The sequence below is a fragment of the Haliotis cracherodii genome, unplaced genomic scaffold (genome assembly GCF_022045235.1).
Source record: "Haliotis cracherodii isolate W230 unplaced genomic scaffold, xgHalCrac1.p SCAF_12, whole genome shotgun sequence".
NCBI classification, from domain to species: domain Eukaryota; kingdom Metazoa; phylum Mollusca; class Gastropoda; order Lepetellida; family Haliotidae; genus Haliotis; species Haliotis cracherodii.
The window spans coordinates 42,609,870-42,633,834 of NW_027266267.1; the positions used below are offsets into that span (position 1 = coordinate 42,609,870).

At 40.0% G+C, this 23,965-nt stretch overlaps 1 protein-coding gene across 1 annotated transcript; it reads left to right on the forward strand.

Annotated features, from left to right (window-relative positions):
• Positions 1–15,979: 15,979 nt before the first annotated feature.
• LOC139457943 (uncharacterized) lies at positions 15,980–22,056 on the forward strand. The gene is made up of 5 exons (XM_071239286.1): positions 15,980–16,019; positions 18,113–18,478; positions 19,705–20,061; positions 20,903–21,253; positions 21,956–22,056. Exons 1-5 carry the CDS (start codon positions 15,980–15,982, stop codon positions 22,054–22,056), a joined length of 1,215 nt encoding a protein of 404 aa, XP_071095387.1.
• The last annotated feature ends 1,909 nt before the right edge of the window (positions 22,057–23,965 follow it).

Below are 23,965 nucleotides of genomic sequence, written 5' to 3' on the forward strand. Positions count from 1 at the left end.
GCACCAAGTCCTTTTGTAAATATTACATAAAGATAGTAAAGACATCCATGCCCACATTGCAAGAACTCTTAGCTGCTTCTCTAACATGATAGTGTTATAGACAGTCCAGGCAGATATCAGGAGGACCAGAACAGGCAGACCCAGGGTAACTACGTCCCATGGAGACCCGTACATGTATACTTTGCATCTCTGGAATCGATTCCTGACAGTGACGTCATCAGCGATGAATGCCTTAGAGCATATGATCAGTCGACAGACAGTGGCCAGGGGACTCATGGCTCAAGGATTTAGGGCTTACACACCTCGCAGAGGACAGTTATTGACAGCGTAACATCATCGTCAGAGAATGAGGTGGTATGAAACCGATTCTATCTGTTCCAAAGTGATGGACGACATCGTGGCAACCGTAGAAGGGGGGAACTAATGGCGGGATGATGCGTTGGAAGGTCGTGCCGTATTGTGGAGGGATGTTATAGCGTGGGGAGGAATTTGATGGCAGGAAAGGTCACCACTGGTCACAGAAATTTGACAGCTTAACGATATATGAATGATATTCTTCGTCCGATTGCCCTGCCATTTCTTAAACAGATACCATGTGGTATCCTTTATTAGCATGACAACGCCAGACTTTCATCTCCCCGATTCATCTCTCATCCAGACTCCCCGAATCGTACAGAACTTCCTTGCAAACAATAACGTCAACGTACTACCGTGGCCCGCACGCTCCCCAGACCCCTCTTGGATGTCATGGATCGTCGGGTTCGACAGCGACCACATCCTCCATTCAACCGAGGCCCTCTTTGAAAAATGGCGACTTATCCCACGTAACGTCATCAGGTAACTGACTGTTTCTGTGCGCTGGGGAGTTTGTGCATGCTACTTGTAGTAGGGGGTGGTCATACATGTCAATGCGACGTGTAATTAAACTTGAGCAAGTTTAGATGTGTTTGTCCTTTGTCCATTACGTTCAGAGCTTGTTTATGTTGCCAGTATATATGAAACGTTTTTTATTTGAAATTTGAGAAAAGTTTTTTTTTCCAGAACAATGGTTAACTGTCATAATTAGACCAATTTATAAAGGGGAAGGAAAATTATCGCCCCCATACTTTCATCAGTTGTTTTAGCAAATTAATCCTTTGTAAATTTATATTGTCTCAGACTTCAAAATCTTATTGAAAGTGAAAATATTCTTTCAGAAGCTCAAGCAGGATTTCAGCAAAACATATTTTACTTGTGAACATATATTTACTCAACATGGTTTAATTTATTTATCTGAAGCAAGGAAAAATAAAATATTTAATTTTTTTATTGATTTTAAGAAAGGGTTTGATAGTGTGTTGTGATTTGCCTGATGGTGTAAATCTCGCTCTTGGAGTTGAAGGTAAATATTTACAATAATAAAGTTGACGTAAGATGGTGTTAAATCGTATGTATATGTAAATGGATTAAACTCTGACTTATTCCCATGTGATCTTGGTGTTCTCTTGTGATGTTGTAATTGAATCTTATCTTAATAAACAAAGCTGCACCAGTTCAAAATTCGTTTCGTTCTCTCTTGACATTATGATTGATTGCCCGCAGATTGCAAGCCCTTCTAACCCTTTCAAGAAAATATGTATTGAATTCGTTAGATTGTATTGATGTATATTGTAACATATGAAAAAATCGCAAATCGCAAATACTGATAACAAAATAGTTTTTTTTGTTGCTTTTGAGGGGGTTATGCATCTGACAAAAGAAAGGATGCAAGTTTAAATGTAACTAATCTTGAATTTGTTGATGAGTATAAGTATCTTGGAATTCATTTCACAAATCACAAAATCAGTAAGAAACGTGGATGATTAAGTTACTAAAGCCATGTTCTACATAAATCACGCTTACATAACCTTTCGCTTAATGGTCAACTATAATATTTTGATCCTTTGATGAACCCTATTCTCTAATAAGGATGTAAAGTTTGGGGTTTGGAAATTAAAAACGTTTTTCGTTTATCCCAGTTAAAAGAAATTACACCACATTTAATGTTGAATGGTGAGCTTGGTAGAACTTCACTTCTCATAGATATTGAAGTAAAAATGATGACATTTTGTTCAAGAGTTTTATCTGGAATATTTATAAACAGATCCCATATTTTATACATGCATAAAGATACAAATATCAATTGTAGGCATTACAAAAGACTCACTTTTATTCAAAACATTTTAGATTGACCTGAGCTACATGTATGTTTGGCTGTGGAGTAAAAGTAAATCTTTCATGCAAACTACATGATATATATTGGAAAACTTGGAACGCGGGGATTGCAAAAGCATCTAAATGTTCAGAATATCGATTCTTCTAAATTGACAATAAGCTGGAATCGAATTTATGAAGTATTCCCTTCCTTTTAACTCTCGAATTGTTCTATTTTAGCCTCGTGTCACCGCTTGCCAACTGAAACAGGATAATGGAATAACACACTAGTAAGTGATCGTGTTCATAAATGATGTGAAATGAAACATGCTGGTGAGGAGCACCATGTAGTTTAAATGGACATATTTTAACGATGCTCGTAAATTGTGTGTCTCATGTAAAAATATAGAAATCAACCAAATATGCTAAAGTTTATAGAAATGTTTAACTTTTCTAAATTTTCGATTCAGGAGAAATTTTGTAAACATACTGTTTCCATGATGAAAACTTTAAACTCCCAGCTAAACCTCTGTCCGCTTCACTATGTAATCGCTGTTTGTATCACACACAAGCCATGGTTCTCGGTTTGAGTGAAATCAAGTTTTGTTCTGTTAGTTTTTCGTAAAACCTGCGCAGGCTGGCTTTCCAGCATTTACAGTAACATTTGTTTTCAAAACATGGACTCAAGCACTACACACATTCCAGTTTTCATGCAGAGTAAATAAAAGCGACAAAACACTTTCCATGACCATAAGAAAGACTTGCACAAATGAGTTGATTATACGATTCCAACTAAGCATGTAACGGAGTACGGAGTATTGAGGAAAAAAGTGTCTTGACGACTCGATGCAGGTCTACGTACCCTACCGCCGACCATATCTACATCTTTACTCTTCAACTGATGACAGATACCTTCCTTAACCAAATCAGACAACGATTTACAGACAAAATAAGACCTAAATTTTCGATTATTTCTTGATATGACGCTAAAAACTTTGGGGCGTCTCTTCATCATTCTCAAAAACATGTTTGTGATGCTATCATGATCTGTTCCAGCAACTAGATGACACAAAGGACAATTCTCAGCTGATGTTTCAACGAGCCCATTTTCCAATTCAATGTCAGTTCTCTGTAGTTCTTAAAGAGTCAAGAGATAACAGTCGATTTTCCAACTCTTCTTTCTCAAAATAAGCCTAAGTTGAAGGTTACTCCTTCTGAACTGCTGCGAACATCTAACTGGAGAGGAAGTTGTCGACCAATGTCTAAGGCAACTTTAGACAGTGAGTACAAATGGTTTAATGCCACTTTTAGCAACATTTACATTGATTGATACAGACATTATGCAGGAGACAATAAACTCTTAGATAGCAAGTTGATCTTCTTGGGTGATGAAACACTCCACATAGAGTTCTGTAATAATTGAATAATGTTCCTTGTATGTGTATTTTCTGGGTCCGTTTCTAATTCTCCTTATGCAAATTTATGTGCGTGTATGCAAAATACCTTTTAACCGTTTATTGAGAATCCTATTTGGATTTTCAGACGCCCACACTAAGCAGCAGACGCATGACGCATGACGAGATGTTCACACCTGAGAGTTTGTTGTTCACAGTCGTTATTTCCGTACTGATGAGTAAATTCAAAGCTGTAGCAGTATCACGAGAGGTGTATCTGGTTTATGCGTCCCGCGTTTGGTTTTATGCCGAGAGCCGGACATGTTTAAATCTGCCATTGTAACAGAATTGAAACAAACTGAAAATTGACAGAAAACAGCTGTTTGATTAAGCTGAGTTTAACATGTGCTTTGTCAATCTTGAGTCATGCTACACACACGTGTGATGTTTCGTTAGGCAAACAGAATCATTACATATCACGGACGAATCACATTAAAGAAGAGAATAACGAATAAGGCTGAGTCATAATGTGGATACACAATTAGACACGGTCTACACAGTGTAGTAAAACTGTTAGACGTTGTCTGGTTGATGATGTTGTATTCTTTCATGTATTTTACATTGCAGATGATGACATCGTTTCATGACAAATTTGCCTTTACCTGCGTTACCTGTAATGGTATCTCTGTCCTACGCCCTTGAGTTGCTCGATATTTCCGATATACCGGTATACCACGATATGAGTTACCAATGAATACGCACCACAATACGTTTGGAAAATACCGGTATATTGTGTTTTTCAAAATCAGGCATATCATCTTGGTGGAAGATTTTACACTGGTGACAACTCAAACGGAAATTAAGAAATTAGCAAGTTTTTCCTTGTAGCGAAATTAGAAACTATTGGTGTTAGTTTCCTGTATATAACACTTTGTAACCATAGCAATATCCCTCATAATACGAAGTGTCAAACTAATGCGGGGAATGTTTGATTTATTCAGATTCATAACAAATTACAGATGAAAGATTGCATGCAACATACTGTGGTACGTATCGCAATACAGGAAGCATTATCGCAGTAAATTGCAATACAAACTTCAGGCCAATAACCATCACCACTAACTCCCTATATATTATTTTGACTTCTCGCTACACAGAGCCACGTACTGCCAGATGGTCTCCTTATACATCAGGATCGTTTATAGGGAGCAGTAAGAATACCGATGAATACGCACCACAATAAAAAAATACCGGTATGTTGTGTGTTTCAAAATTAAGCATATCATCTTGGTTGAAGATTTTACACAAGTGACAACTCAAACGGAAGTTAAGAAATTAGCAAGTTTTTCCAGTAGTGAGATAAACATTATTTGTGGCAGTTTCCTGTAGGTTAATCTTTGTGGCCATAGCAACATCCCACATAATACGAAGTTTTTTTCAGGTTCATAACAAATTACAGATGAAAGAATGCAAGCAATATATTGTGGTTCGTATCGCAACATTATTTCAGTATATTGCAATACAAACTTCAGGTCAATATAACTACTAACGCCCTATATATTATTTTGACTTTTCGCTACACAGAGCCACGTACATGTACTGCCCCATGGTCTCCTTATACATCAACATCGTTTATAGTGAGCAGTCTGAGGGGATCAAAATTGTTACCCAGCAACCTATGCTCGACGTACGAGGTGACTTCATGAATGGGATGGTATGACTCGGAGACGTAGTTGATTATACCTGAGAGGGGAGCAATGTCGATTATGTTAATGTTAAAGCTGGATGTGTTATTGAAATATATTGATACATTCTTGCATAGGGACAAAGCTGGGTATGTTATGGACATATATCGGTACATTGTTGTTTAGGATCAACGTTGACTATTTTAATGGACACATATCGATATATTGTTGTATAGGAGCAATGCTTGGTATGTTATGGACATATATCGATATACTGTTGTATAGGAGCAATGCTGGGTATGTTATGGACATATATGGATACATTGTTGTGTATGAGCAAAGCTGGATGTGTTATTGAAATATATCGATACATTGTTGTATAGGGACAAAGCTGGGTATGTTATGGACATACAGCGATTCATTGTTGTATAGGATCAACATTGTCTATGTCAATGGACATATATCAATATATTGTTATATATTAGAAAAGCTTGGTATGTTATGGACAGATATCGATATATTGTTGTATAGGCGCAACGTTATCTGTTTTAATGGACGTGTATCAATATACTGATGCACAGCAGCAAAGCTTGGTATGTTTTTGAGATATATTGATATATTGTTGCAAAGGAGCAAAGATTTGTATGCTATTGACATATAAAGATATATTGTTGTATAGGAGCAACGTTGTCTATTTGAATGGACATAGATGGATATATTGTTTATATTAGCAAAGCTGGGTATCTTATGGACATATATCGATTTAGAGTTGTATTTGGAGCAAAGCTAGGTTTGTTATGGAGATATATCGATATACTGTTTTATATAAGCACGGCTGGGTATGTTATGACTTAAACAATATATTGTTGTATGTTAGCAAAGCTGGGTATGTTATTGAGATATATCGATGCATTGTTGTATGGAAGCAAGGCATGGTATGTTATTGAGACATATATCGATATATTGTTGTGTAGGAGCAAGGCGGGGTGTGTTATAGAGATATATATTGAGATATTGTTGTGTAGGAGCAAGGCGGGGTGTGTTATAGAGATATATATCGATATATTGTTGTGTAGGAGCAAGGCGGGATGTGTTATGGAGATATATCGATATATGGTTGTGAAGGAGCAAGGCAGGGTGTGTTATGGAAATGTATTGCATGGCAGATAGGCTCTATACTGGTTATGCCACAGTATGCACAGTCAGTTAAGTGAATATGGTTCCACACAGTTTGGACACACGTTATAGTGTATAGGCACTGTAATGTAACTACAATGTCAGACAATTTGCAACTCTCACGAGACACGGCCTTTCACGTGTGCCTTTCTACAGCGTTTGTTTAATAGATGACGTGACGTCAAACACTCTCCAGACACTAAGTCCTGGTTAAAAATGGTATGATCTGTCAAACATCGCTGACCATCATTTTCCCCGTCAAAGTCGTTCCGCTATTTATTACCATCAGTGTACATGCTGTATGGGGGAGATCCTGACTAACTGAAAATATCGTTATATGAACCAGTGGATAATTCCATAGTTTCAATAAAAGGGTGAATTTGATATTGTCGATATGACGTCCCGTAAAACAATGTACATACTGCCAATACTGGAACAAAATGTGTATGTGCTGTCCTTCACCCTCCGTGTATTCAGCACAACCGAAGCCTGCCACCATCATCTCTCCGACAAGGTGTATACACTGCACATACATGTGTTGTATATGACGTATTTGTGCCACAGCTTGAACTGGCATTCATAAACCCTTCATGCTGTCTACTACACGGGTTTGCAGGTACATTTGTGTGCTTATTGATAAAGAAATCGAGTCTGGAGCAGGCAACCAGGTGATTGCTATCGCGAGCCCCGACCTACGTCTGAGTGAATGAGAAATCACAGAGAAGGGGCCTGGCAAGTCGGCTTTCACGCAAGAATATTATACATGGGATGTACACAGAGAGTTCTTGTGTGACATGTTCACTTATTGTTCTTTTCGTGTTTGTGAGTCGTGGATCTCTGAAACGGCTAGATATTTTCATGATAAAGTTCCTAATAAATTCATATTGAAAACTTCAAAGCATAGACGCATGAACTATTCAGAACTATAATTGAAAAGTGCTTCACATTTGAAATGGAAACTATAGAGATTGCAGTCTCAATTCTCCAGAATATTTTGTTCCTATATTCTTGAATGTTCAACATTTCGAATCAACTTCTTCGAACCTTATATCAATCGGTTACGATAGTTAAATTGATCAGCAGACATGTAGACATGTCTCTGTACTGTTAGTCACTGACCAAGATGCAGCCGCACCTGTATACTGTTAGTTACTGACCAGGGTGCAGCCATGTCTGTATACTGTTAGCCACTGATCAGAGTGCAAGGAAGTCTATTTACTGTTAGTCACTAATAAGGTTGCAATCATGACCTTTCCAGACAAGGAAGTTATTTTCATGTATTTCGTATGTACGTATTTGGTACGTCATTGGTGAGTATGGTGAATAGTACACGGCAATATTAATAGACTGGTGTCAGTTAAGGAGCATATGACTAAGACATGAATCATGTATTTCATACCTATTTCTCGAATGCTAATGAACGTGAGGCACGTCACCGTGTCCAAATTACGAGCCATCGAATTGAAGTATAAATCTATGCATTATTTTGCTGGTTGTTATTGTATAAAATTTTGGCAGTGGTGCTAGATTCATTGTTAAAGAGTTCGCTCGTCACAGCGAAGACCCGAGTTCGAGACCCCACAAGGGTACAATGTGTGAGCTCATTTCTGATGCCCCTCACTGATATTAGAGTATCGCTAAAACTGGTTTAAAACAATTCTTACTCACTGTCTGAAGTTGCTTAAGACATGTGTCGACTCAGAGACATGGCTGCACTCTGGCCAGTAACTAACAGAATACAAACATGGCTGCACCCTGTTCAGTGAAGTTGCTAGGAAGTTTTCAATATGAATATGAATGGGAACTTTACAATGAAATTATCTAGCCGTGGCAGAGATCCACAACTCACACACGCGAAAAGAACAATAAGTGAACATGTCACACAAGAAACTCACTGTGTACATCCCATGTATAATATTCTTGCGTGCCGGGCCCCTTCTCTGTGACTTGGCACTCGCTCGCTCGCTCACCCACCAACCCGCCCGCCCACTCACTCACTCACTCACTCACTCACTAACTCACTCACGCACTCACATGTACCTACAAACCCGCGCAGTAGACAGCATGAAGGGTTTATGAATGCCAGTTCAAGCTGTGGCACAAATACGTCATATACAACACATGTATGTGCAGTGTATACACCTTGTCGGAGAGATGATGGTGGCAGGCTTCGGTTGTGCTGAATACACGGAGGGTGAAGGACTACATGTACACATTTTGCTCCAGTATTGGTAGTAAGTACACTGTATTACGGGACGTCATATCGACAATATGAAATTCACCCTTTTATTGAAACTATATTTTCAGTCCGTCAGTCTGATGGTAATAAATAGCGGAACGAGGAAAATGATTTTCATAGGACATTGTCACCGATGAGTTAACCTTGTTTGACAGAACATATCATTTCTCACCATGACATAGTGTCTGAAGAGTGTTTGACGTCACATCATCTATTAAACAACCGCTGTAGGTCGTGTCTATTGATGGCTGCAAATTGTCTGACATTACAGTTACATTGTTACATTACAGTACCTATACACTATAACTTGTGTCCAAACTGCGTTAACCATATTCACTTAACTGACTGTGCATAATGAGGCGGTAATCTTGTGTTGTGCCTATTTGCCATGCAATACATCTCCATAACACACCCGGCCTTGCTCCAGCACAACACTATATCGGTATATGTCCATAACACACACGCCTTGCTCCTACACACCAATATATCGATATAGCCCCACACCATACCTGGCTTTGCTCCTATACAACAATATATCGATATATGTTCATGTCATTCCCAGCATTGCTCCTATACACCAATATATCGATGTATGTGCAAAACATACCCAGCTCTGCTGCTATGCAACAGTATATCGATATATGTCCATAACATACCTCGCATTGCTCCTATACAACAACATATCGATATATGTTCATAACATACCCAGCACTGCTCCTATACAACAGTATATCGATATATGTTCATAAGATACCCAGCACTGCTCCTATACAACAGTATATCGATATATGTTCATAACATACCCAGCATTGCTCCTATACAACAATATATCAATATATGTTCATAACATACCCAGCATTGCTGATATACAACAATATATCGATATATGTCCAAAACATACCCAACTCTGCTGCTATGCAACAGTATATCGATATCTGTCCATAACATACCCAACACTGCTCCTATACAACAATATATCGATATCTGTCCATAAAATGCCCAGCTCTGCCGCTATGCAACAGTATATCGATATATATCCATAAAATACCCAGCTCTGCTGCTATGCAACAGTATATCGATATCTGTCCATTAAAATAGTCAACCTTGCTCCCTGAAAACAATATATCAATATATGTCTATAACACATTCAACTTTGCAAATAATGAATATACAATAATATATCGATATAGCTCTATAATGCATTCAGCTTTGCTAAAATACATTGATATATCGATATATGTCCATTCAAATAGACAACGTTGCTCGTATACAACAATATATCGATATATGTCCATAACACATCCATTTGTGTGAGACGCGTGAAGATCCGGGGTAGAATAGGTCTTCAGCAACCCATGCTTGCCCTGAAAGGCGACTATGCTTGTCGCCAAGGCGATTAACGGGATCGGGTGGTCAGGCTCGCTGACTTGGTTGATGCATGTCATCGATCCCAATTGCGTGGATCGATGCTCATGATATTAGTCACTGGATTGTCTGGTCCAGATTATTTACAGACCGCCATCATATAACTGGAATATTGCTGAGTGTGGCGTAAAACAACAAACCAACCATCTTTGCTAATATACAACAATGTAACAATATATGTCCATTAACATAATCGACATTGCTCCTATACAACAATATATCGATATATGTCCATAACACATCCATCTTTGCTAATTTACAACAATATATCTATATACGTCTCCGAGTCATACCACCCGATCCATGAAGTGGCCTCGTACGTCGAGCATAGGTTGCTGGGTAACAATTTTGATCCCCTCAGACTGCTCCCTATTAACGATGTTGATGTATAAGGAGACCATGGGGCAGTACATGTACGTGGCTCTGTGTAGCGAAAAGTCAAAATAATATATAGGGAGTTAGTAGTGATATTGACCTGAAGTTTGTATTGCAATTTACTGCAATACTGTTGCGATACGTACCAAAATATATTGCATGCATTCTTTCATCTGTATTTTGTTATGAACCTGAAAAAAAACTTCCCACGCATTAATAGAGTTGTTGCTATGGCTACAAAGAATTACCTACAGGAAACTGCCACAAAAGAAATGTTTATCTCACTACTGGAAAAACTAGCTAATTTCTTAATTTCCGTTTCAGTTGTCACTTGCGTAAAATCTTCCACCTTGATTTTGAGAAAACGCAACATACCGGTATTTTTTATTGTGGTGTGTATTCATTGGTATTTCATTTCGTGGCATGCCGGTATATCGGAAATATCGCGCAACTCTAGGGCGTATGACAGAAATACCGTTACAGGTAGCGCAGGTTAAGGCAAATTTGTCATGAAACGATTTCATCATCTTCAAAGTAAATAACACGCCAGTATACAACATCATCAAGCAGACAACGTCATTTACCAGACAACGACTAACAGTTTTACTACACTGTGTAGACCGTGTCTAATGGTGTACCCACATTCTAACTCAGCCTTCATTCGTTATCCTCTTCTCTAATATGATTCGTCCGTGATATGTAATGATAGCGTTTGCCCAACGACACAAACTTCGGAATAGATGTCAACAAGCTTGACACGAGTGGGTAGAACTCTTGACCCCAGCAGTGATAACCCATTGTTTGGATGTCCATTGTGTAATTCCTATTTTTTTAATGACATTGTTGTATACTTGTTACAACTGCTCAATAAATCTAGTTTGTGTTTATAATCAAGTTGGTATTTCCGCTATCCGAAGTGTGCAGTGAATGTGTGTGAATATGTCATGGTGTTAACGGCGAAAGTTTAAAGTTTGTATATGTGATTCTATGTAATGAATGCGCATGTGAAAGCAGTTTGAATCTGTGCTTCGTTTTGCTTACATGGTTTGAATCACATGGACAACAATATTTGTGATCCACAAAAGGGACCTTTTGGGTGCTACGATACAATTGTGCCGTGACTTGAATAAAGATGGACGTTTGACGTCATGTCAGTATTTTTATGCTCAAGACAACATCAATGGACATTGATCTCATAGGCAGTAATATATGGCACTCGCCAGGAGAAAAAAGATCTTATGGATGCTAGAGCAACATTGTGTTTTGGCTTCATAAAGAAAGACGTTTGACGTCAACTTGCTTCCATAAATATCGGACCCGTGAAGATCCGGGGTAGAATAGATCTTCAGCAACCCATGCTTGCCGTAAAAGGCGACTGTGCTTGTCGTAAAAGGCGACTAAAGGGATCGGGTGGTCAGACTCGCTGACTTTGTTGATGCATGTCATCGATCCCAATTTCGTGGATCGATGCTTATGATATTAATCACTGGATTGACTGGTCCAGACTCGATTATTTACAGACCGCCGTCATATAGCTGGAATATTGCTGAGTGTGGCGTAAAACAACAAACCAACCATCTTTGCTAATATACAACAATGTAACAATATATGTCCATTAACATAATCGACATTGCTCCTATACAACAATATATCGTTATATGTCCATAACACATCCATCTTTGCTAATTCACAACAATATATCTATATACATCTCCGAGTCATACCACCCGATCCATGAAGTGGCCTCGTACGTCGAACATAGGTTGCTGGGTAAGAATTTTGATCCCCTCAGCCTGACTCTATAAACGATGTTGATGTATAAGGAGACCATGGGGCAGTACATGTACGTGGCTCTGTGTAGCGAAAAGTCAAAATAATGTATAGGGAGTTAGTAGTGATATTGACCTGAAGTTTGTATTGCAATTTACTGCAATACTGTTGCGATACGTACCAAAATATATTGCATGCATTCCTTCATCTGTATTTTGTTATGAACCTGAAAAAAAACTTCCCACGCATTAATAAAGTTGTTGCTATGGCTACAAAGAATTACCTACAGGAAACTGCCACAAAAGAAATGTTTATCTCACTACTGGAAAAACTAGCTAATTTCTTAATTTCCGTTTCAGTTGTCACTTGCGTAAAATCTTCCACCTTGATTTTGAGAAAACGCAACATACCGGTATTTTTTATTGTGGTGTGTATTCATTGGTATTTCATTTCGTGGCATGCCGGTATATCGGAAATATCGCGCAACTCTAGGGCGTAGGACAGAAATACCGTTACAGGTAGCGCAGGTAAAGGCAAATTTGTCATGAAACGATTTCATCATCTTCAAAGTAAATAACACGCCAGTATACAACATCATCAAGCAGACAACGTCATTAACCAGACAACGACTAACAGTTTTACTACACTGTGTAGACCGTGTCTAATGGTGTACCCACATTCTAACTCAGCCTTCATTCGTTATCCTCTTCTTTAATATGATTCGTCCGTGATATGTAATGATAGCGTTTGCCCAACGACACAAACTTCGGAATAGATGTCAATAAGCTTGACACGAGTGGGTAGAACTCTTGACCCCAGCAGTGATAACCCATTGTTTGGATGTCCATTGTGTAATTCCTATTTTTTTAATGACATTGTTGTATACTTGTTACAACAGCTCAATAAATCTAGTTTGTGTTTATAATCAAGTTGGTATTTCCGCTATCCGAAGTGTGCAGTGAATGTGTGTGAATATGTCATGGTGTTAACGGCGAAAGTTTAAAGTTTGTATATGTGATTCTATGTAATGAATGCGCATGTGAAAGCAGTTTGAATCTGTGCTTCGTTTTGCTTACATGGTTTGAATCACATGGACAACAATATTTGTGATCCGCCACAAAAGGGACCTTTTGGGTGCTAGGATACAATTGTGCCGTGACTTGAATAAAGATGGACGTTTGACGTCATGTCAGTATTTTTATGCTCAAGACAACATCAATGGACATTGATCTCATAGGCAGTAATATATGGCACTCGCCAGGAGAAAAAAGATCTTATGGATGCTAGAGCAACATTGTGTTTTGGCTTCATAAAGAAAGACGTTTGACGTCAACTTGCTTCCATAAATATCGGACCCGTGAAGATCCGGGGTAGAATAGATCTTCAGCAACCCATGCTTGCCGTAAAAGGCGACTGTGCTTGTCGTAAAAGGCGACTAAAGGGATCGGGTGGTCAGACTCGCTGACTTGGTTGATGCATGTCATCGATCCCAATTTCGTGGATCGATGCTTATGATATTAATCACTGGATTGACTGGTCCAGACTCGATTATTTACAGACCGCCGTCATATAGCTGGAATATTGCTAATTTACAACAATATATCTATATACGTCTCCGAGTCATACCACCCGGTCCATGAAGTGGCCTCGTACGTCGAGCATATGTTGCTGGGTAAGAATTTTGATCCCCTCAGACTGCTCCCTATAAACGATGTTGATGTATAAGGAGACCATGGGGCAGTACATGTACGTGGCTCTGTGTAGCGAAAAGTCAAAATAATATATTGGGAGTTAGTAGTGATATTGGCCTGAAGTTTGTATTGCAATTTACTGCAATACTGTTGCGATACGTACCACAATATATTGCATGCATTCTTTCATCTGTAGTTTGTTATGTGTGTGGACTCTACACAAACATCGTATTCTCCTCTCGTTAGTTACTTTCAATTAATCACCCATTATTTTTAAAAACAGTAGTTATAAGTCTGAAAATGGGACTTTGGAGAAAATAAGTCCACATGTTTGATGCCATGTATTTCTGAAATAAATGGTGAAGTGGAGCTTTTGAATTGTAATTTTGTGTTCCTAAGATCCCGTAGTTTTAAAATGTAATGGAGAATACCCTTATCCCATGGTTGGTCACAATTTTTCCACATTGTCCTTTCGCCTGTTGGGTCGTGTTTGAAAGTGAGGTGCGGGGAGGTGTAATGGGTTTAACGTCGTGTTGACGATTATTGCAATTATATAGCGACGTGCACGTGCGTGTGTGGCTGCTTGTTGCAGTTTTATAGTGCTGGCCTATTAAGATAACAAGAGGCGGTTTAACATTTATACCCTCCTCAGACTCCGTGATGACCAGACATGTTATCCCCTTAATGCCGAGAGCCAGGCAGGGTAACAACAAGTAAAATCGTTTAATGTCTTGTGGTATGACGCGGCCGGGCATCGTTGCTTACATTTATATCAAAATTATTTAACTTTAGATTTGACTGCTTAATGTGCTTTCAGTTTGGGTTTCTTGATTGTGAAAGTGTGGAAATTCACTTGGATTAAATGTGTGTATTACAGTGTACGTCATGTGAACCCCATCACAATGCATCGACGTTCTGCTTGCTAAAAGTGTAAAGTGCGATTTCGGGGTAAATGGTTTTAAACGACGCAATCATCAATGACGGTCTGTATGTAACCATGTCTTCACTGGGCAAACCAGTGACTGATTGAATGATCATCGGGGAACGCTACTTTATAGTAAGCCTCCTCAAGACTCGACACTTGTTATTATCAATCTCCTCACGACTGGATACTTATATTATAATTCTCCTCAATAATTCATATCTGTTATCACGAGGCTCCTCAAGATCGGATACCAGCATCATAATCCTCCTCTTAAATGGATGCCTTTATTATCAATCTCCCCTAAAATGGATTCTTTTTTTACAAGTCAAAAATGTACATACTTAGTATAAGTCTTTTCAAGAATGGATACTTTTCTTGCAAGCTTTTTTATACGCCTCGCTAAGAGTGAGTACGTTTATTGTAAGTCTACACAGCAATGGATACTCTTATAATAAGTCTCTTAAAATGGACACATTTGTTTAAAGTCTTCCCAAGAAGGGGCACGGGTGTTAGAAGTCTCCACATGAAGGGATCATATCATGGTAATTCTCAGGAATAGATAAAAATGCCTATGTTGAATCTGTCCTGTAGAAATTGGAGGCTATGCATGTCATAGACATATCAACGCTATGTTCAATCTTGTAAACGTATAAACTCTATCAAATGTACATTTATCAAACTTTGCGTACATTCTCCCAGAAATAAGTCTGTTTGTTTAAATATCTGAATGTGCCTGCATAAATTGTTGTCAAGGTTACGTGTCTTTAATATTTTTTGCTTTTGCATGTTTGTCTGTCTACGAAGCGATATATATATTCATATGGAGATATACACTCTCACGGCGTTAATCCATTTACACACCTAAAATACTAACAAGGTCAGATGATTGATGTGGAAGAATTTGAACCGTGTCACTAGATGCTGAGTTGTGTAGATTGGATTTGCTCAGGCTCTTTCTCTTTGCGATGTCACGAAACCATGGGTTTATTTGACAAGCTACACTCACTTTTGTTTCATTGGACGCTATCCCTCCACCTGACCTCCCTGCTAGAGAAGCAATAGCATCTCCCATATGTCAGATCCTCCTCATCGGACCGGTCATTACCCTGACCTCCACCGTCTGCAACATGGGGACCCTGTTGATGTTCAAATACCTCTTGGTTATCGGTAACGTCAAATACTTCTTTTCGATTTATTTATATTTAATGCAAGCATCGTCGCATATTCATGAATATATTAAAAAGAAAGTATGTAATAGCTTATTTTGGGGATATTTTGTCTTACGTTCGATTAACGTTGATCAGGCTGGGTATAACGCTTCATGACAGATTTCTTTACAGAATTGAGTACTTATTGACGGGTGAGTGAGTTGGGTTTAACGCCGCTTTTAACAGTATTCCAGTCATATCGCGGCGTGTCAGTTTAATGTGGGAGGAAAGCCCGAAGTGATGCTTTTCAGACGTTTACCACTTCGGGGAAACCCACGAGCACGGGTATGGTGCTGACAAACCTAGAAACGTAATCGGGGCGAACTGGGATTCGAACCCACAATCATAGGTTTAGGGACGCAACTCTGCACAGCGAATTTCGGCGCCTTAGACGACTAGGAAACCCGTGCCTCCTTAATGACAGGTGAAACAAGACGTTGTTGAAGTACCCAATCATCTGATATTGTCTTTGAATATTACCTGTTACAGAAAATATGTAAATACGATTGACAGTTTCTGGCCTTTCATATTCGAGTGCAGGTATTTGGCCTTCTACATCTGCGATATTACAAAACGTTTCAGAAATTATCATGAACAGATGCCTTTGATAAGTATTCACAAGTTGAAAGTACATGAAGAGTAAGACCGTTTATCGATAACGATTTCTCTTTGTGAAGGCGGACCGCCTCCGTGGTCTAGTGGTAGAGCGTCCGCCCGGAGAGCGGAAGGTCTGGGGTTCGATCCCCGGCCGCGTCATACCAAAAGACGTTAAAAGATGGTACTTGTTGTTACCCTGTCTGGCGCTCGGCATTAAGGGGCTAAAACAAGGACTGGTCGGCTCGGAGTCAGTGGGATATTCATGTTAAACTGCGGCATGGTATCTCAGTGAGCTAACGCTATAAATCGGCATCAGTCCGGACTAGTACAAGCAGCCACACAAACACACACACACACGTACATGCACGTCGCTATATATGTGCAATAATCTTGGACGCGACGTTAAACCCCATTTCACCTCCCCTTGTGAAGACGTTTCCCTCAGCAACGTTTGACGACAACGGACTTCCATAAAAATCGCCATGTGTGCGAACTGTGCAACAATATCGTATTTTCCTCTCGTTAGTTCGTAATGAAAAGGGGCGGTCGGGTAGCCTAGTGGTTAAAGCGTTCGCTCGTCACGCCGAAGACCCGGGTTCGATTCCCGACATGGGTACAATGTGTGAAGCCCATTTCTGGTGTCCCCCGCCGTGATATTGCTGGAATATTGCTAAAAGCGGCGTAAAACCATACTCACTCACTCACTCGTAATGAAAAATCATCATTTCAAAATATTTCAATACATGTCTATTTAAAATTAATCAGATAGTATTTCTAAAATCAGAAGTTATTTCATAAACAGTCTGAAAATGTGACTTTGCAGAAAAAGAGTCCAAATGTTTGATGCCATGTGTCTCTGTCATAAATGTGAAGTGAAGATTGTGATTTGTATTATTGTGTTCTTAAAATCCGCACTTTTAAGATATAACAAGTAGTCAAAGTGTGATTTTCCCCCCACAAGGTCCTGGTTACATTTATTCCACATCGCCCCCTGGCCTGAAGGAAGGTGTTTTTCACGTCACTACTTATTTGTTATAAACAAGTTTATTTTCGGCACAAGCATATCCGTCAGAATGTCATCCTTGACGCAATCTCAACCTTTACAGTAAAACCCTGTCCACATTTATAAGATATATCTCTGAATCACTATCAAGTAGTGAAGATACCAGGTGTTCGCCAATAGGTGTGCGTATTCTGTCCCACCGGTGGCAAACGTCACAAACACATGCACAGGCAAGTCAATTGTTCACCTGAAAAACACAGGAACATATGGTGCATGTCAAAATACTCATGCATCAAAATACCAATATATGTTCAATAACATTCATAACACTTCCGAATCTTCCACTAAAAATAATATTTCAAGTGGGCATTATATTCCTTTATTATCCATGTACCTGTCCTTTTTTCACATTTGAATATGAATGATCAGCATCCATATGATATCGTGTCCAGGTCTGCATACAGCATGCGGCGTGGTCGTAAACACTACTGACCGGACGGTAATTGAAGGACCAAACCCAGTCGACGTTACCTGCTCCTTCAGTTTGTCTGAAGCGGAGGAAGTGGACTATGTATATATTGACACGTACGTAGACAGTATTGGTTATGTGGATCTGGTGATGTTCTGGCCCCTCAACAACACAGCGGAGTACTTGCCCGGGGGAGCCTGGATGAGGAACAGGACGACCCTGGTGGTGGAAGGGGATCGGGTGGCTCTTAGGTTTAACCTGGTGGAGTGTGGAGACGCCACCAGCTACTACTGCAACGTCCAGACCAATGTGACATACGCCTATGAAGGCATGGACCTACATGTTATAGGTGAGTCTGGAGTGAGTTAACGACGTTTTGAACAGTAGGTCCCCAATCTAATGGCGTGTCAGCTTCATGGAGGAGCAAGCCCGAGTATTCCAGGCAAAATAAGATTTCACTTGGAACAAATTGAACAGAATCTATTTCACCATAATGCATTTCCACAATTAACCCCCCCCCCCCCCCCCCAAAAAAAAAAAACAACAACCAAAAAACAAAACAAAAACATACTGAAAGTCCCAAGCAATCCCAGTTTGGGAAATATGTCTTAGTTGCATAATTCAATATGGCCTCCAATTATCAATATATCTTCCAAATTTCAGATGAGGTTCAATGTTTTGATGAAAAAAGCATCTATCCTTGGGTCTGTTTACCCAAGTGTGCTTGTTTTCGGGACCTTGGCCGCCAAGAGTTTGATGGCTAGACATAGAATATCACCACATTATTGGTTTCTGATGACATATTTCAGTGATTTGAACTTCTGTCCTGGCGTAAACAAACCCAAGGATGCATGTAGAATACTTAATCATTTGCATAAATCCAATACAACCACCAAATATCAACATTTACCTCTTAAATTACATGCTATGGCGAGTTTAGATATCAATGTTGTTTGGGGCTGTCCATCTGTGAGACATTGAGATACATTACAGGGTGTCCATCTGTGAGACATTGAGATACATTACAGGGTGTCCATCTGTGAGACATTGAGATACATTACAGGGTGTCCATCTGTGAGACATTGAGATACATTACAGGGTGTCCATCTGTGAGACATTGAGATACATTACAGGGTCTCCATCTGTGAGACATTGAGATACATTACAGGGTCTCCATCTGTGAGACATTGAGATACATTACAGGGTGTCCATCTGTGAGACATTGAGATACATTACAGGGTCTCCATCTGTGAGACATTGAGATACATTACAGGGTCTCCATCTGTGAGACATTGAGATACATTACAGGGTGTCCATCTGTGAGACATTGAGATGAATTACAGGGTGTCCATCTGTGAGACTCCATTTAAGAACGTTTGGGATACATTGGGGTGTCCACCTGAGATACATTTCCTATGTCCTTTCACGAAAATGACAATCGAGTTATATGATTAGTAGCAGATAAATAATGTGATACCTTATGCATCAGAAGTTAAAAAATTCTCATTGACCGTCTTCAAATTTCCGACGAAATGAACTAGATATGTAACCATTCTTGTTTCTTATCGTCTTCAGGACCAATATCCAAACCAAAAATATTACTCCCTACCGATTGCTATGACGAGGGCCAGGGCCTAGATGTTGCCTGCCTGGGAGCAGTACGAGGCTCTGATACCGAGTTCAGGTGGTATGGTTATCGGGAAGGTCGTGCCCCCGTTGACCTGACGCCGTATGCTGATCCTGGTGCTCCCTATCAACCGGATGGAAGCTGTGGATACAGACTGGTCAGTCATCTGATGGTCAACACGACGAGCGAGGACGACGGCATGGTCCTGCGCTGTGTTGTGAGCGATCAGACAGAGGGGTTGTCGCCATCCCCTGGGGATCCCTGCGGTGAATACTGCACTGATACAGACAATCTCACAATGTCAGGTAGGGCATGTGGCAGTTGCTCCCTTTACAAACTGATAATGTATGTTCCAGATAACATCTAAAGAATACGTTATCCCCTTTTCAAACATCACACCATTAGATGGAGGTAAACGTGTCACACCATACATCACGTCATTAGATGGTTATAAAAGTGTTATATCATACATCCTATCTTGAGATGGATATAAACGTGCCTTATCATACATCATATCATAAGCTAGTTATAAAAGTGTTATATCATACATCCTATCTTGAAATGGATATAAACAGGCCTTATTACACATTATATCGATATAAACGTGCCTTATCATACATCATATCATTTGATGATTATAAAAGTGTTATATCATACATCCTATCTTGAGATGGATATAAACAGGCCTAATCATACATCACATCATTAGATGGTAATAAATGTGTTATATCATAATCCTATCTTGAGATGGATATAAACGTGCCTTATCATATATCATATCATAAGATGGTTCTAAAAGTGTTATATCATACATCCTATCTTGAGATGGATATAGCGTGCCTTATCATACATCATATCATAAGATGGTTCTAAAAGTGTTATATCATACATCCTATCTTGAGATGGATATAAACAGGCCTTATCATACATCATATCATAAGATGGTTATAAAGTGCTATACCGTACATCTTTTATTATTTGGTTATAAACATGTTATAGCATTCATCACATCAGCAGATGGATAGAAACGTGTCCTATACATCAGATCATGAGATGATTATTAACGTTATATATCACACGTCATATCATCCTCTATAACCCCCTATTGTTCTGCAACTGTCACGAGGACTTATGTTGGTATTCTAGGGCGCCCCTCAACCCCTACATTGACTGTGAGCAGAACATCGGGATGTGTTGGTGATATCGTGAACTTCCAGTGTTCTGGACCCGTTGGAGGTCCATCTGCTTCCTTCACGTGGACCTCACGCCGGCCGGGGCAGGTGCCCGTCGACCTGACATCTCTAGCTGACTCAGGGTATTCCCACCGACGTCAGGGGTCCTGTACATATGAGAGGCAGAGTCGCCTCACCCTGACCCTGGTGCAGGCAGACCAGGATATGTCGGTGAGGTGCGAGGTGTCTCACCCATCTCTCAGCATCTCAGCAGGAGGGAGCTGTGGGCTATACTGTGCGGAATCAGAGAGGATCAGTCTTAAGGGTAGGTACAAGGACGGATAGGATTAGTCTTGGGTAGCAACGCTCTTGCTTGTCGGTTCAAGGAACGATAGGATTAGTCTTGGGAAGCAACACTCTTGCTGGTAGGTTCAAGGACCGATAGGATTAGTCTTGTGTAGCAAAACTCTTGCTTGTCGGCTAAAGGACCGATAGGGTTAGTCTTGGGTAGCAACACTCTTGCTTGTCGGTTAAAGGACCGATAGGGTTAGTCTTGGGTATCAACACTCTTGCTGGTAGGTTCAAGGACCGATAGGATTAGTCTTGGGTATCAACACTCTTGCTGGTAGGTTCAAGGACCGATAGGGTTAGTCTTGGGTAGCAACACTCTTGGTGGTAGGTTGAAGGACCGATAGGGTTAGTCTTGAGTAGAAACACTCTTGGTGGTAGGTTCAAGGGCCGATAGGGTTAGTCTTGGGTAGAAACACTCTGGCTGGTAGGTTCAAGGATAGATAGAACGATGGTTCAAACGGACAGGTCGGCCGACGTATACAATGTAACCCATCTAGCAAGAATCCTGCTAGTTCGGAATTCCCGCCTCGCCGATCGCGACTGCTTGACTGTACCGAATGTTCATATGTGTACACACGGCAATACTGCCAAACAATATGCGTTATTTCCAACATTTAATAATCCCAGAGGATTTCACCAGCACTGACGGATTGACGAGGTTTGTCCACTGTTTCAGGGGTGACGACGTGTGGCTGTTCCCCAAATCCCATCAACGGCTTCATCCTCATCTGCTCCCTGTTGCTGGTACGACTACGTCACAACTGGATGCTTGTGTGACACACACCAACTGTATCTACACACACACACATATATATATATATACATACAGAGAACATTAACATCGGTACAGAACACTATTTATTGTAAAATGATTGGGTGCCTGTGTTGTATTTTCATTGGTTGCTAAAGGTTGTTGAATAGCCTTTTTAACAGATTATAAATATTTTTCTCGACAAGTTTTATTCTTAATCCCAAATTTAAAACGTAACATGCCATCGATACTATATTCATTAAAGATTTAATTTGATTCGATTTAGTGGACTTCTTGTCATATTCTTGAATCAAGAAAGTTTCATTTACCACGAACGCATAATGCATTGTATCATGAAATTATGGTATCATCGCAACTTTGGACTGCATCCAATGGATAGAGCATCTGGGATTCAACCCCCGGTCGCATCCAACAAAGACGTAAAAAGATGGCACTTGTTGTTGCCCTGCCTGACGCTCGAAGGAATGGTCGTCACGAAGTCATTACACTGTCTGAGTAGGGTATTCATGTCAAGACACGGCTAGCCCAATGTCCACTTGTTGTGAGGGTGTGTTTGTAATGGGACGACTTTACGCATATTACCTGGGTACCGTTTCTAAAACAGTCCCTAGTATTACGTGCGTGTAAAACATGCGTAACTTAGGGAAGCTGAACTAGGGGCGTTTCACAAAGCCAGTGTAATATTACGTCGCTGTATAATTGGCGGACCGTCGGGTAGCCTAGTGGTTAAAGCGTTCGCTCGTCACACCGAAGACCCGGGTTCGATTCCCGACATTGGTACAATGTGTGAAGCCCATTTCTGGTGTCCCCCGCCGTGATATTGCTGAAATATTGCTAAAAGCGGCGTAAAACCATACTCACTCACTCTCTCACTCACTATAATTGGCGCCCTTGGGAGGTGTAAATATTTAGGCAAGTGATAAATATGGCGGCCAATCTAAACACGGATGAGATAGCCAACAAAGTATTTCGCGACCCCTTCGATCGTGACGTCGTCGAGAGGTACCGCCTATCACGTCAGATAGTTATGCCAAATTTATTGCAGCTTTGGGAAACAGTCTTTGACCTTGGCGTAAACATTGCTTAAATATGACGTTAACTCTACGAGTGTGAAAAGTTACGACTATTTTGTGAAACGACACCCTGGTCGTTGTATTTTACATGACCTTATTCCCAACGTATTTACCATATAATACATAGAGAATACTACACTTCTTCTTGTTAGATACCATTTTTACGAAACGAGTGGACTTTTCATTAAAAGGAGGTCAACCTTGTACGACACACGTGTGATGTACGGATTTAATATCTTACAACCTGTATCTTCACCAAGTGGGTATATAAAAACCCAACTTTACCTTTAGATTGTTATAAGAGTAAGAAGTATGAAAGCACAAAGCACAGTATTGTGCTAAGATAACTGGAAGTGTAATAGCGCAGATCTAGAAATCTTAAAATTTCTGGCATGACAAAGGGGCATAACTCTGCTAATCAAATTGCGTCGCCCTTGTCCTTCTTCAACAACACAGACGTACAATGCTGACGTCGCAACCTGGTTGAACTATTCGTACACTCGGTTGTGGCTGGGACTGAGACATCACATACAGCTGATCATACCACAGGATTACAGGCAGGATTTGTTTGCGTGATGCTAACATTATAACGCATATCAACTATCACAGCAAGGTGGCTCACACAGGCGTTGCTTATTTGTCAGCAGTTGTGATACAAACCAATGTCCACATGTAACAGAGAGAGGGTAGACGACGTGTGGGGGTTTCTGCGGGTCTGGAGGGTACATGTTTACATGCCCACCATCCGTAAACTACGTTTATAATGAACACGCTTATAACGAACTGACTGATATAACGAACCTATTTTTCAGTACTGGCCATTTGTTGTATATATATATGC

What these genes read in the sequence shown, in the direction of transcription:
- LOC139457943 (XM_071239286.1), top strand. Translation starts at nt 15,980, where the DNA reads ATGGGGACCCTGTTGATGTTCAAATACCTCTTGGTTATCG. An exon ending in CAAATACCTCTTGGTTATCG is followed by an intron (nt 16,020 to 18,112) that starts GTAACGTCAAAT and finishes TATCGTGTCCAG; the next exon opens with GTCTGCATACAGCATGCGGC. An exon ending in CATGGACCTACATGTTATAG is followed by an intron (nt 18,479 to 19,704) that starts GTGAGTCTGGAG and finishes TATCGTCTTCAG; the next exon opens with GACCAATATCCAAACCAAAA.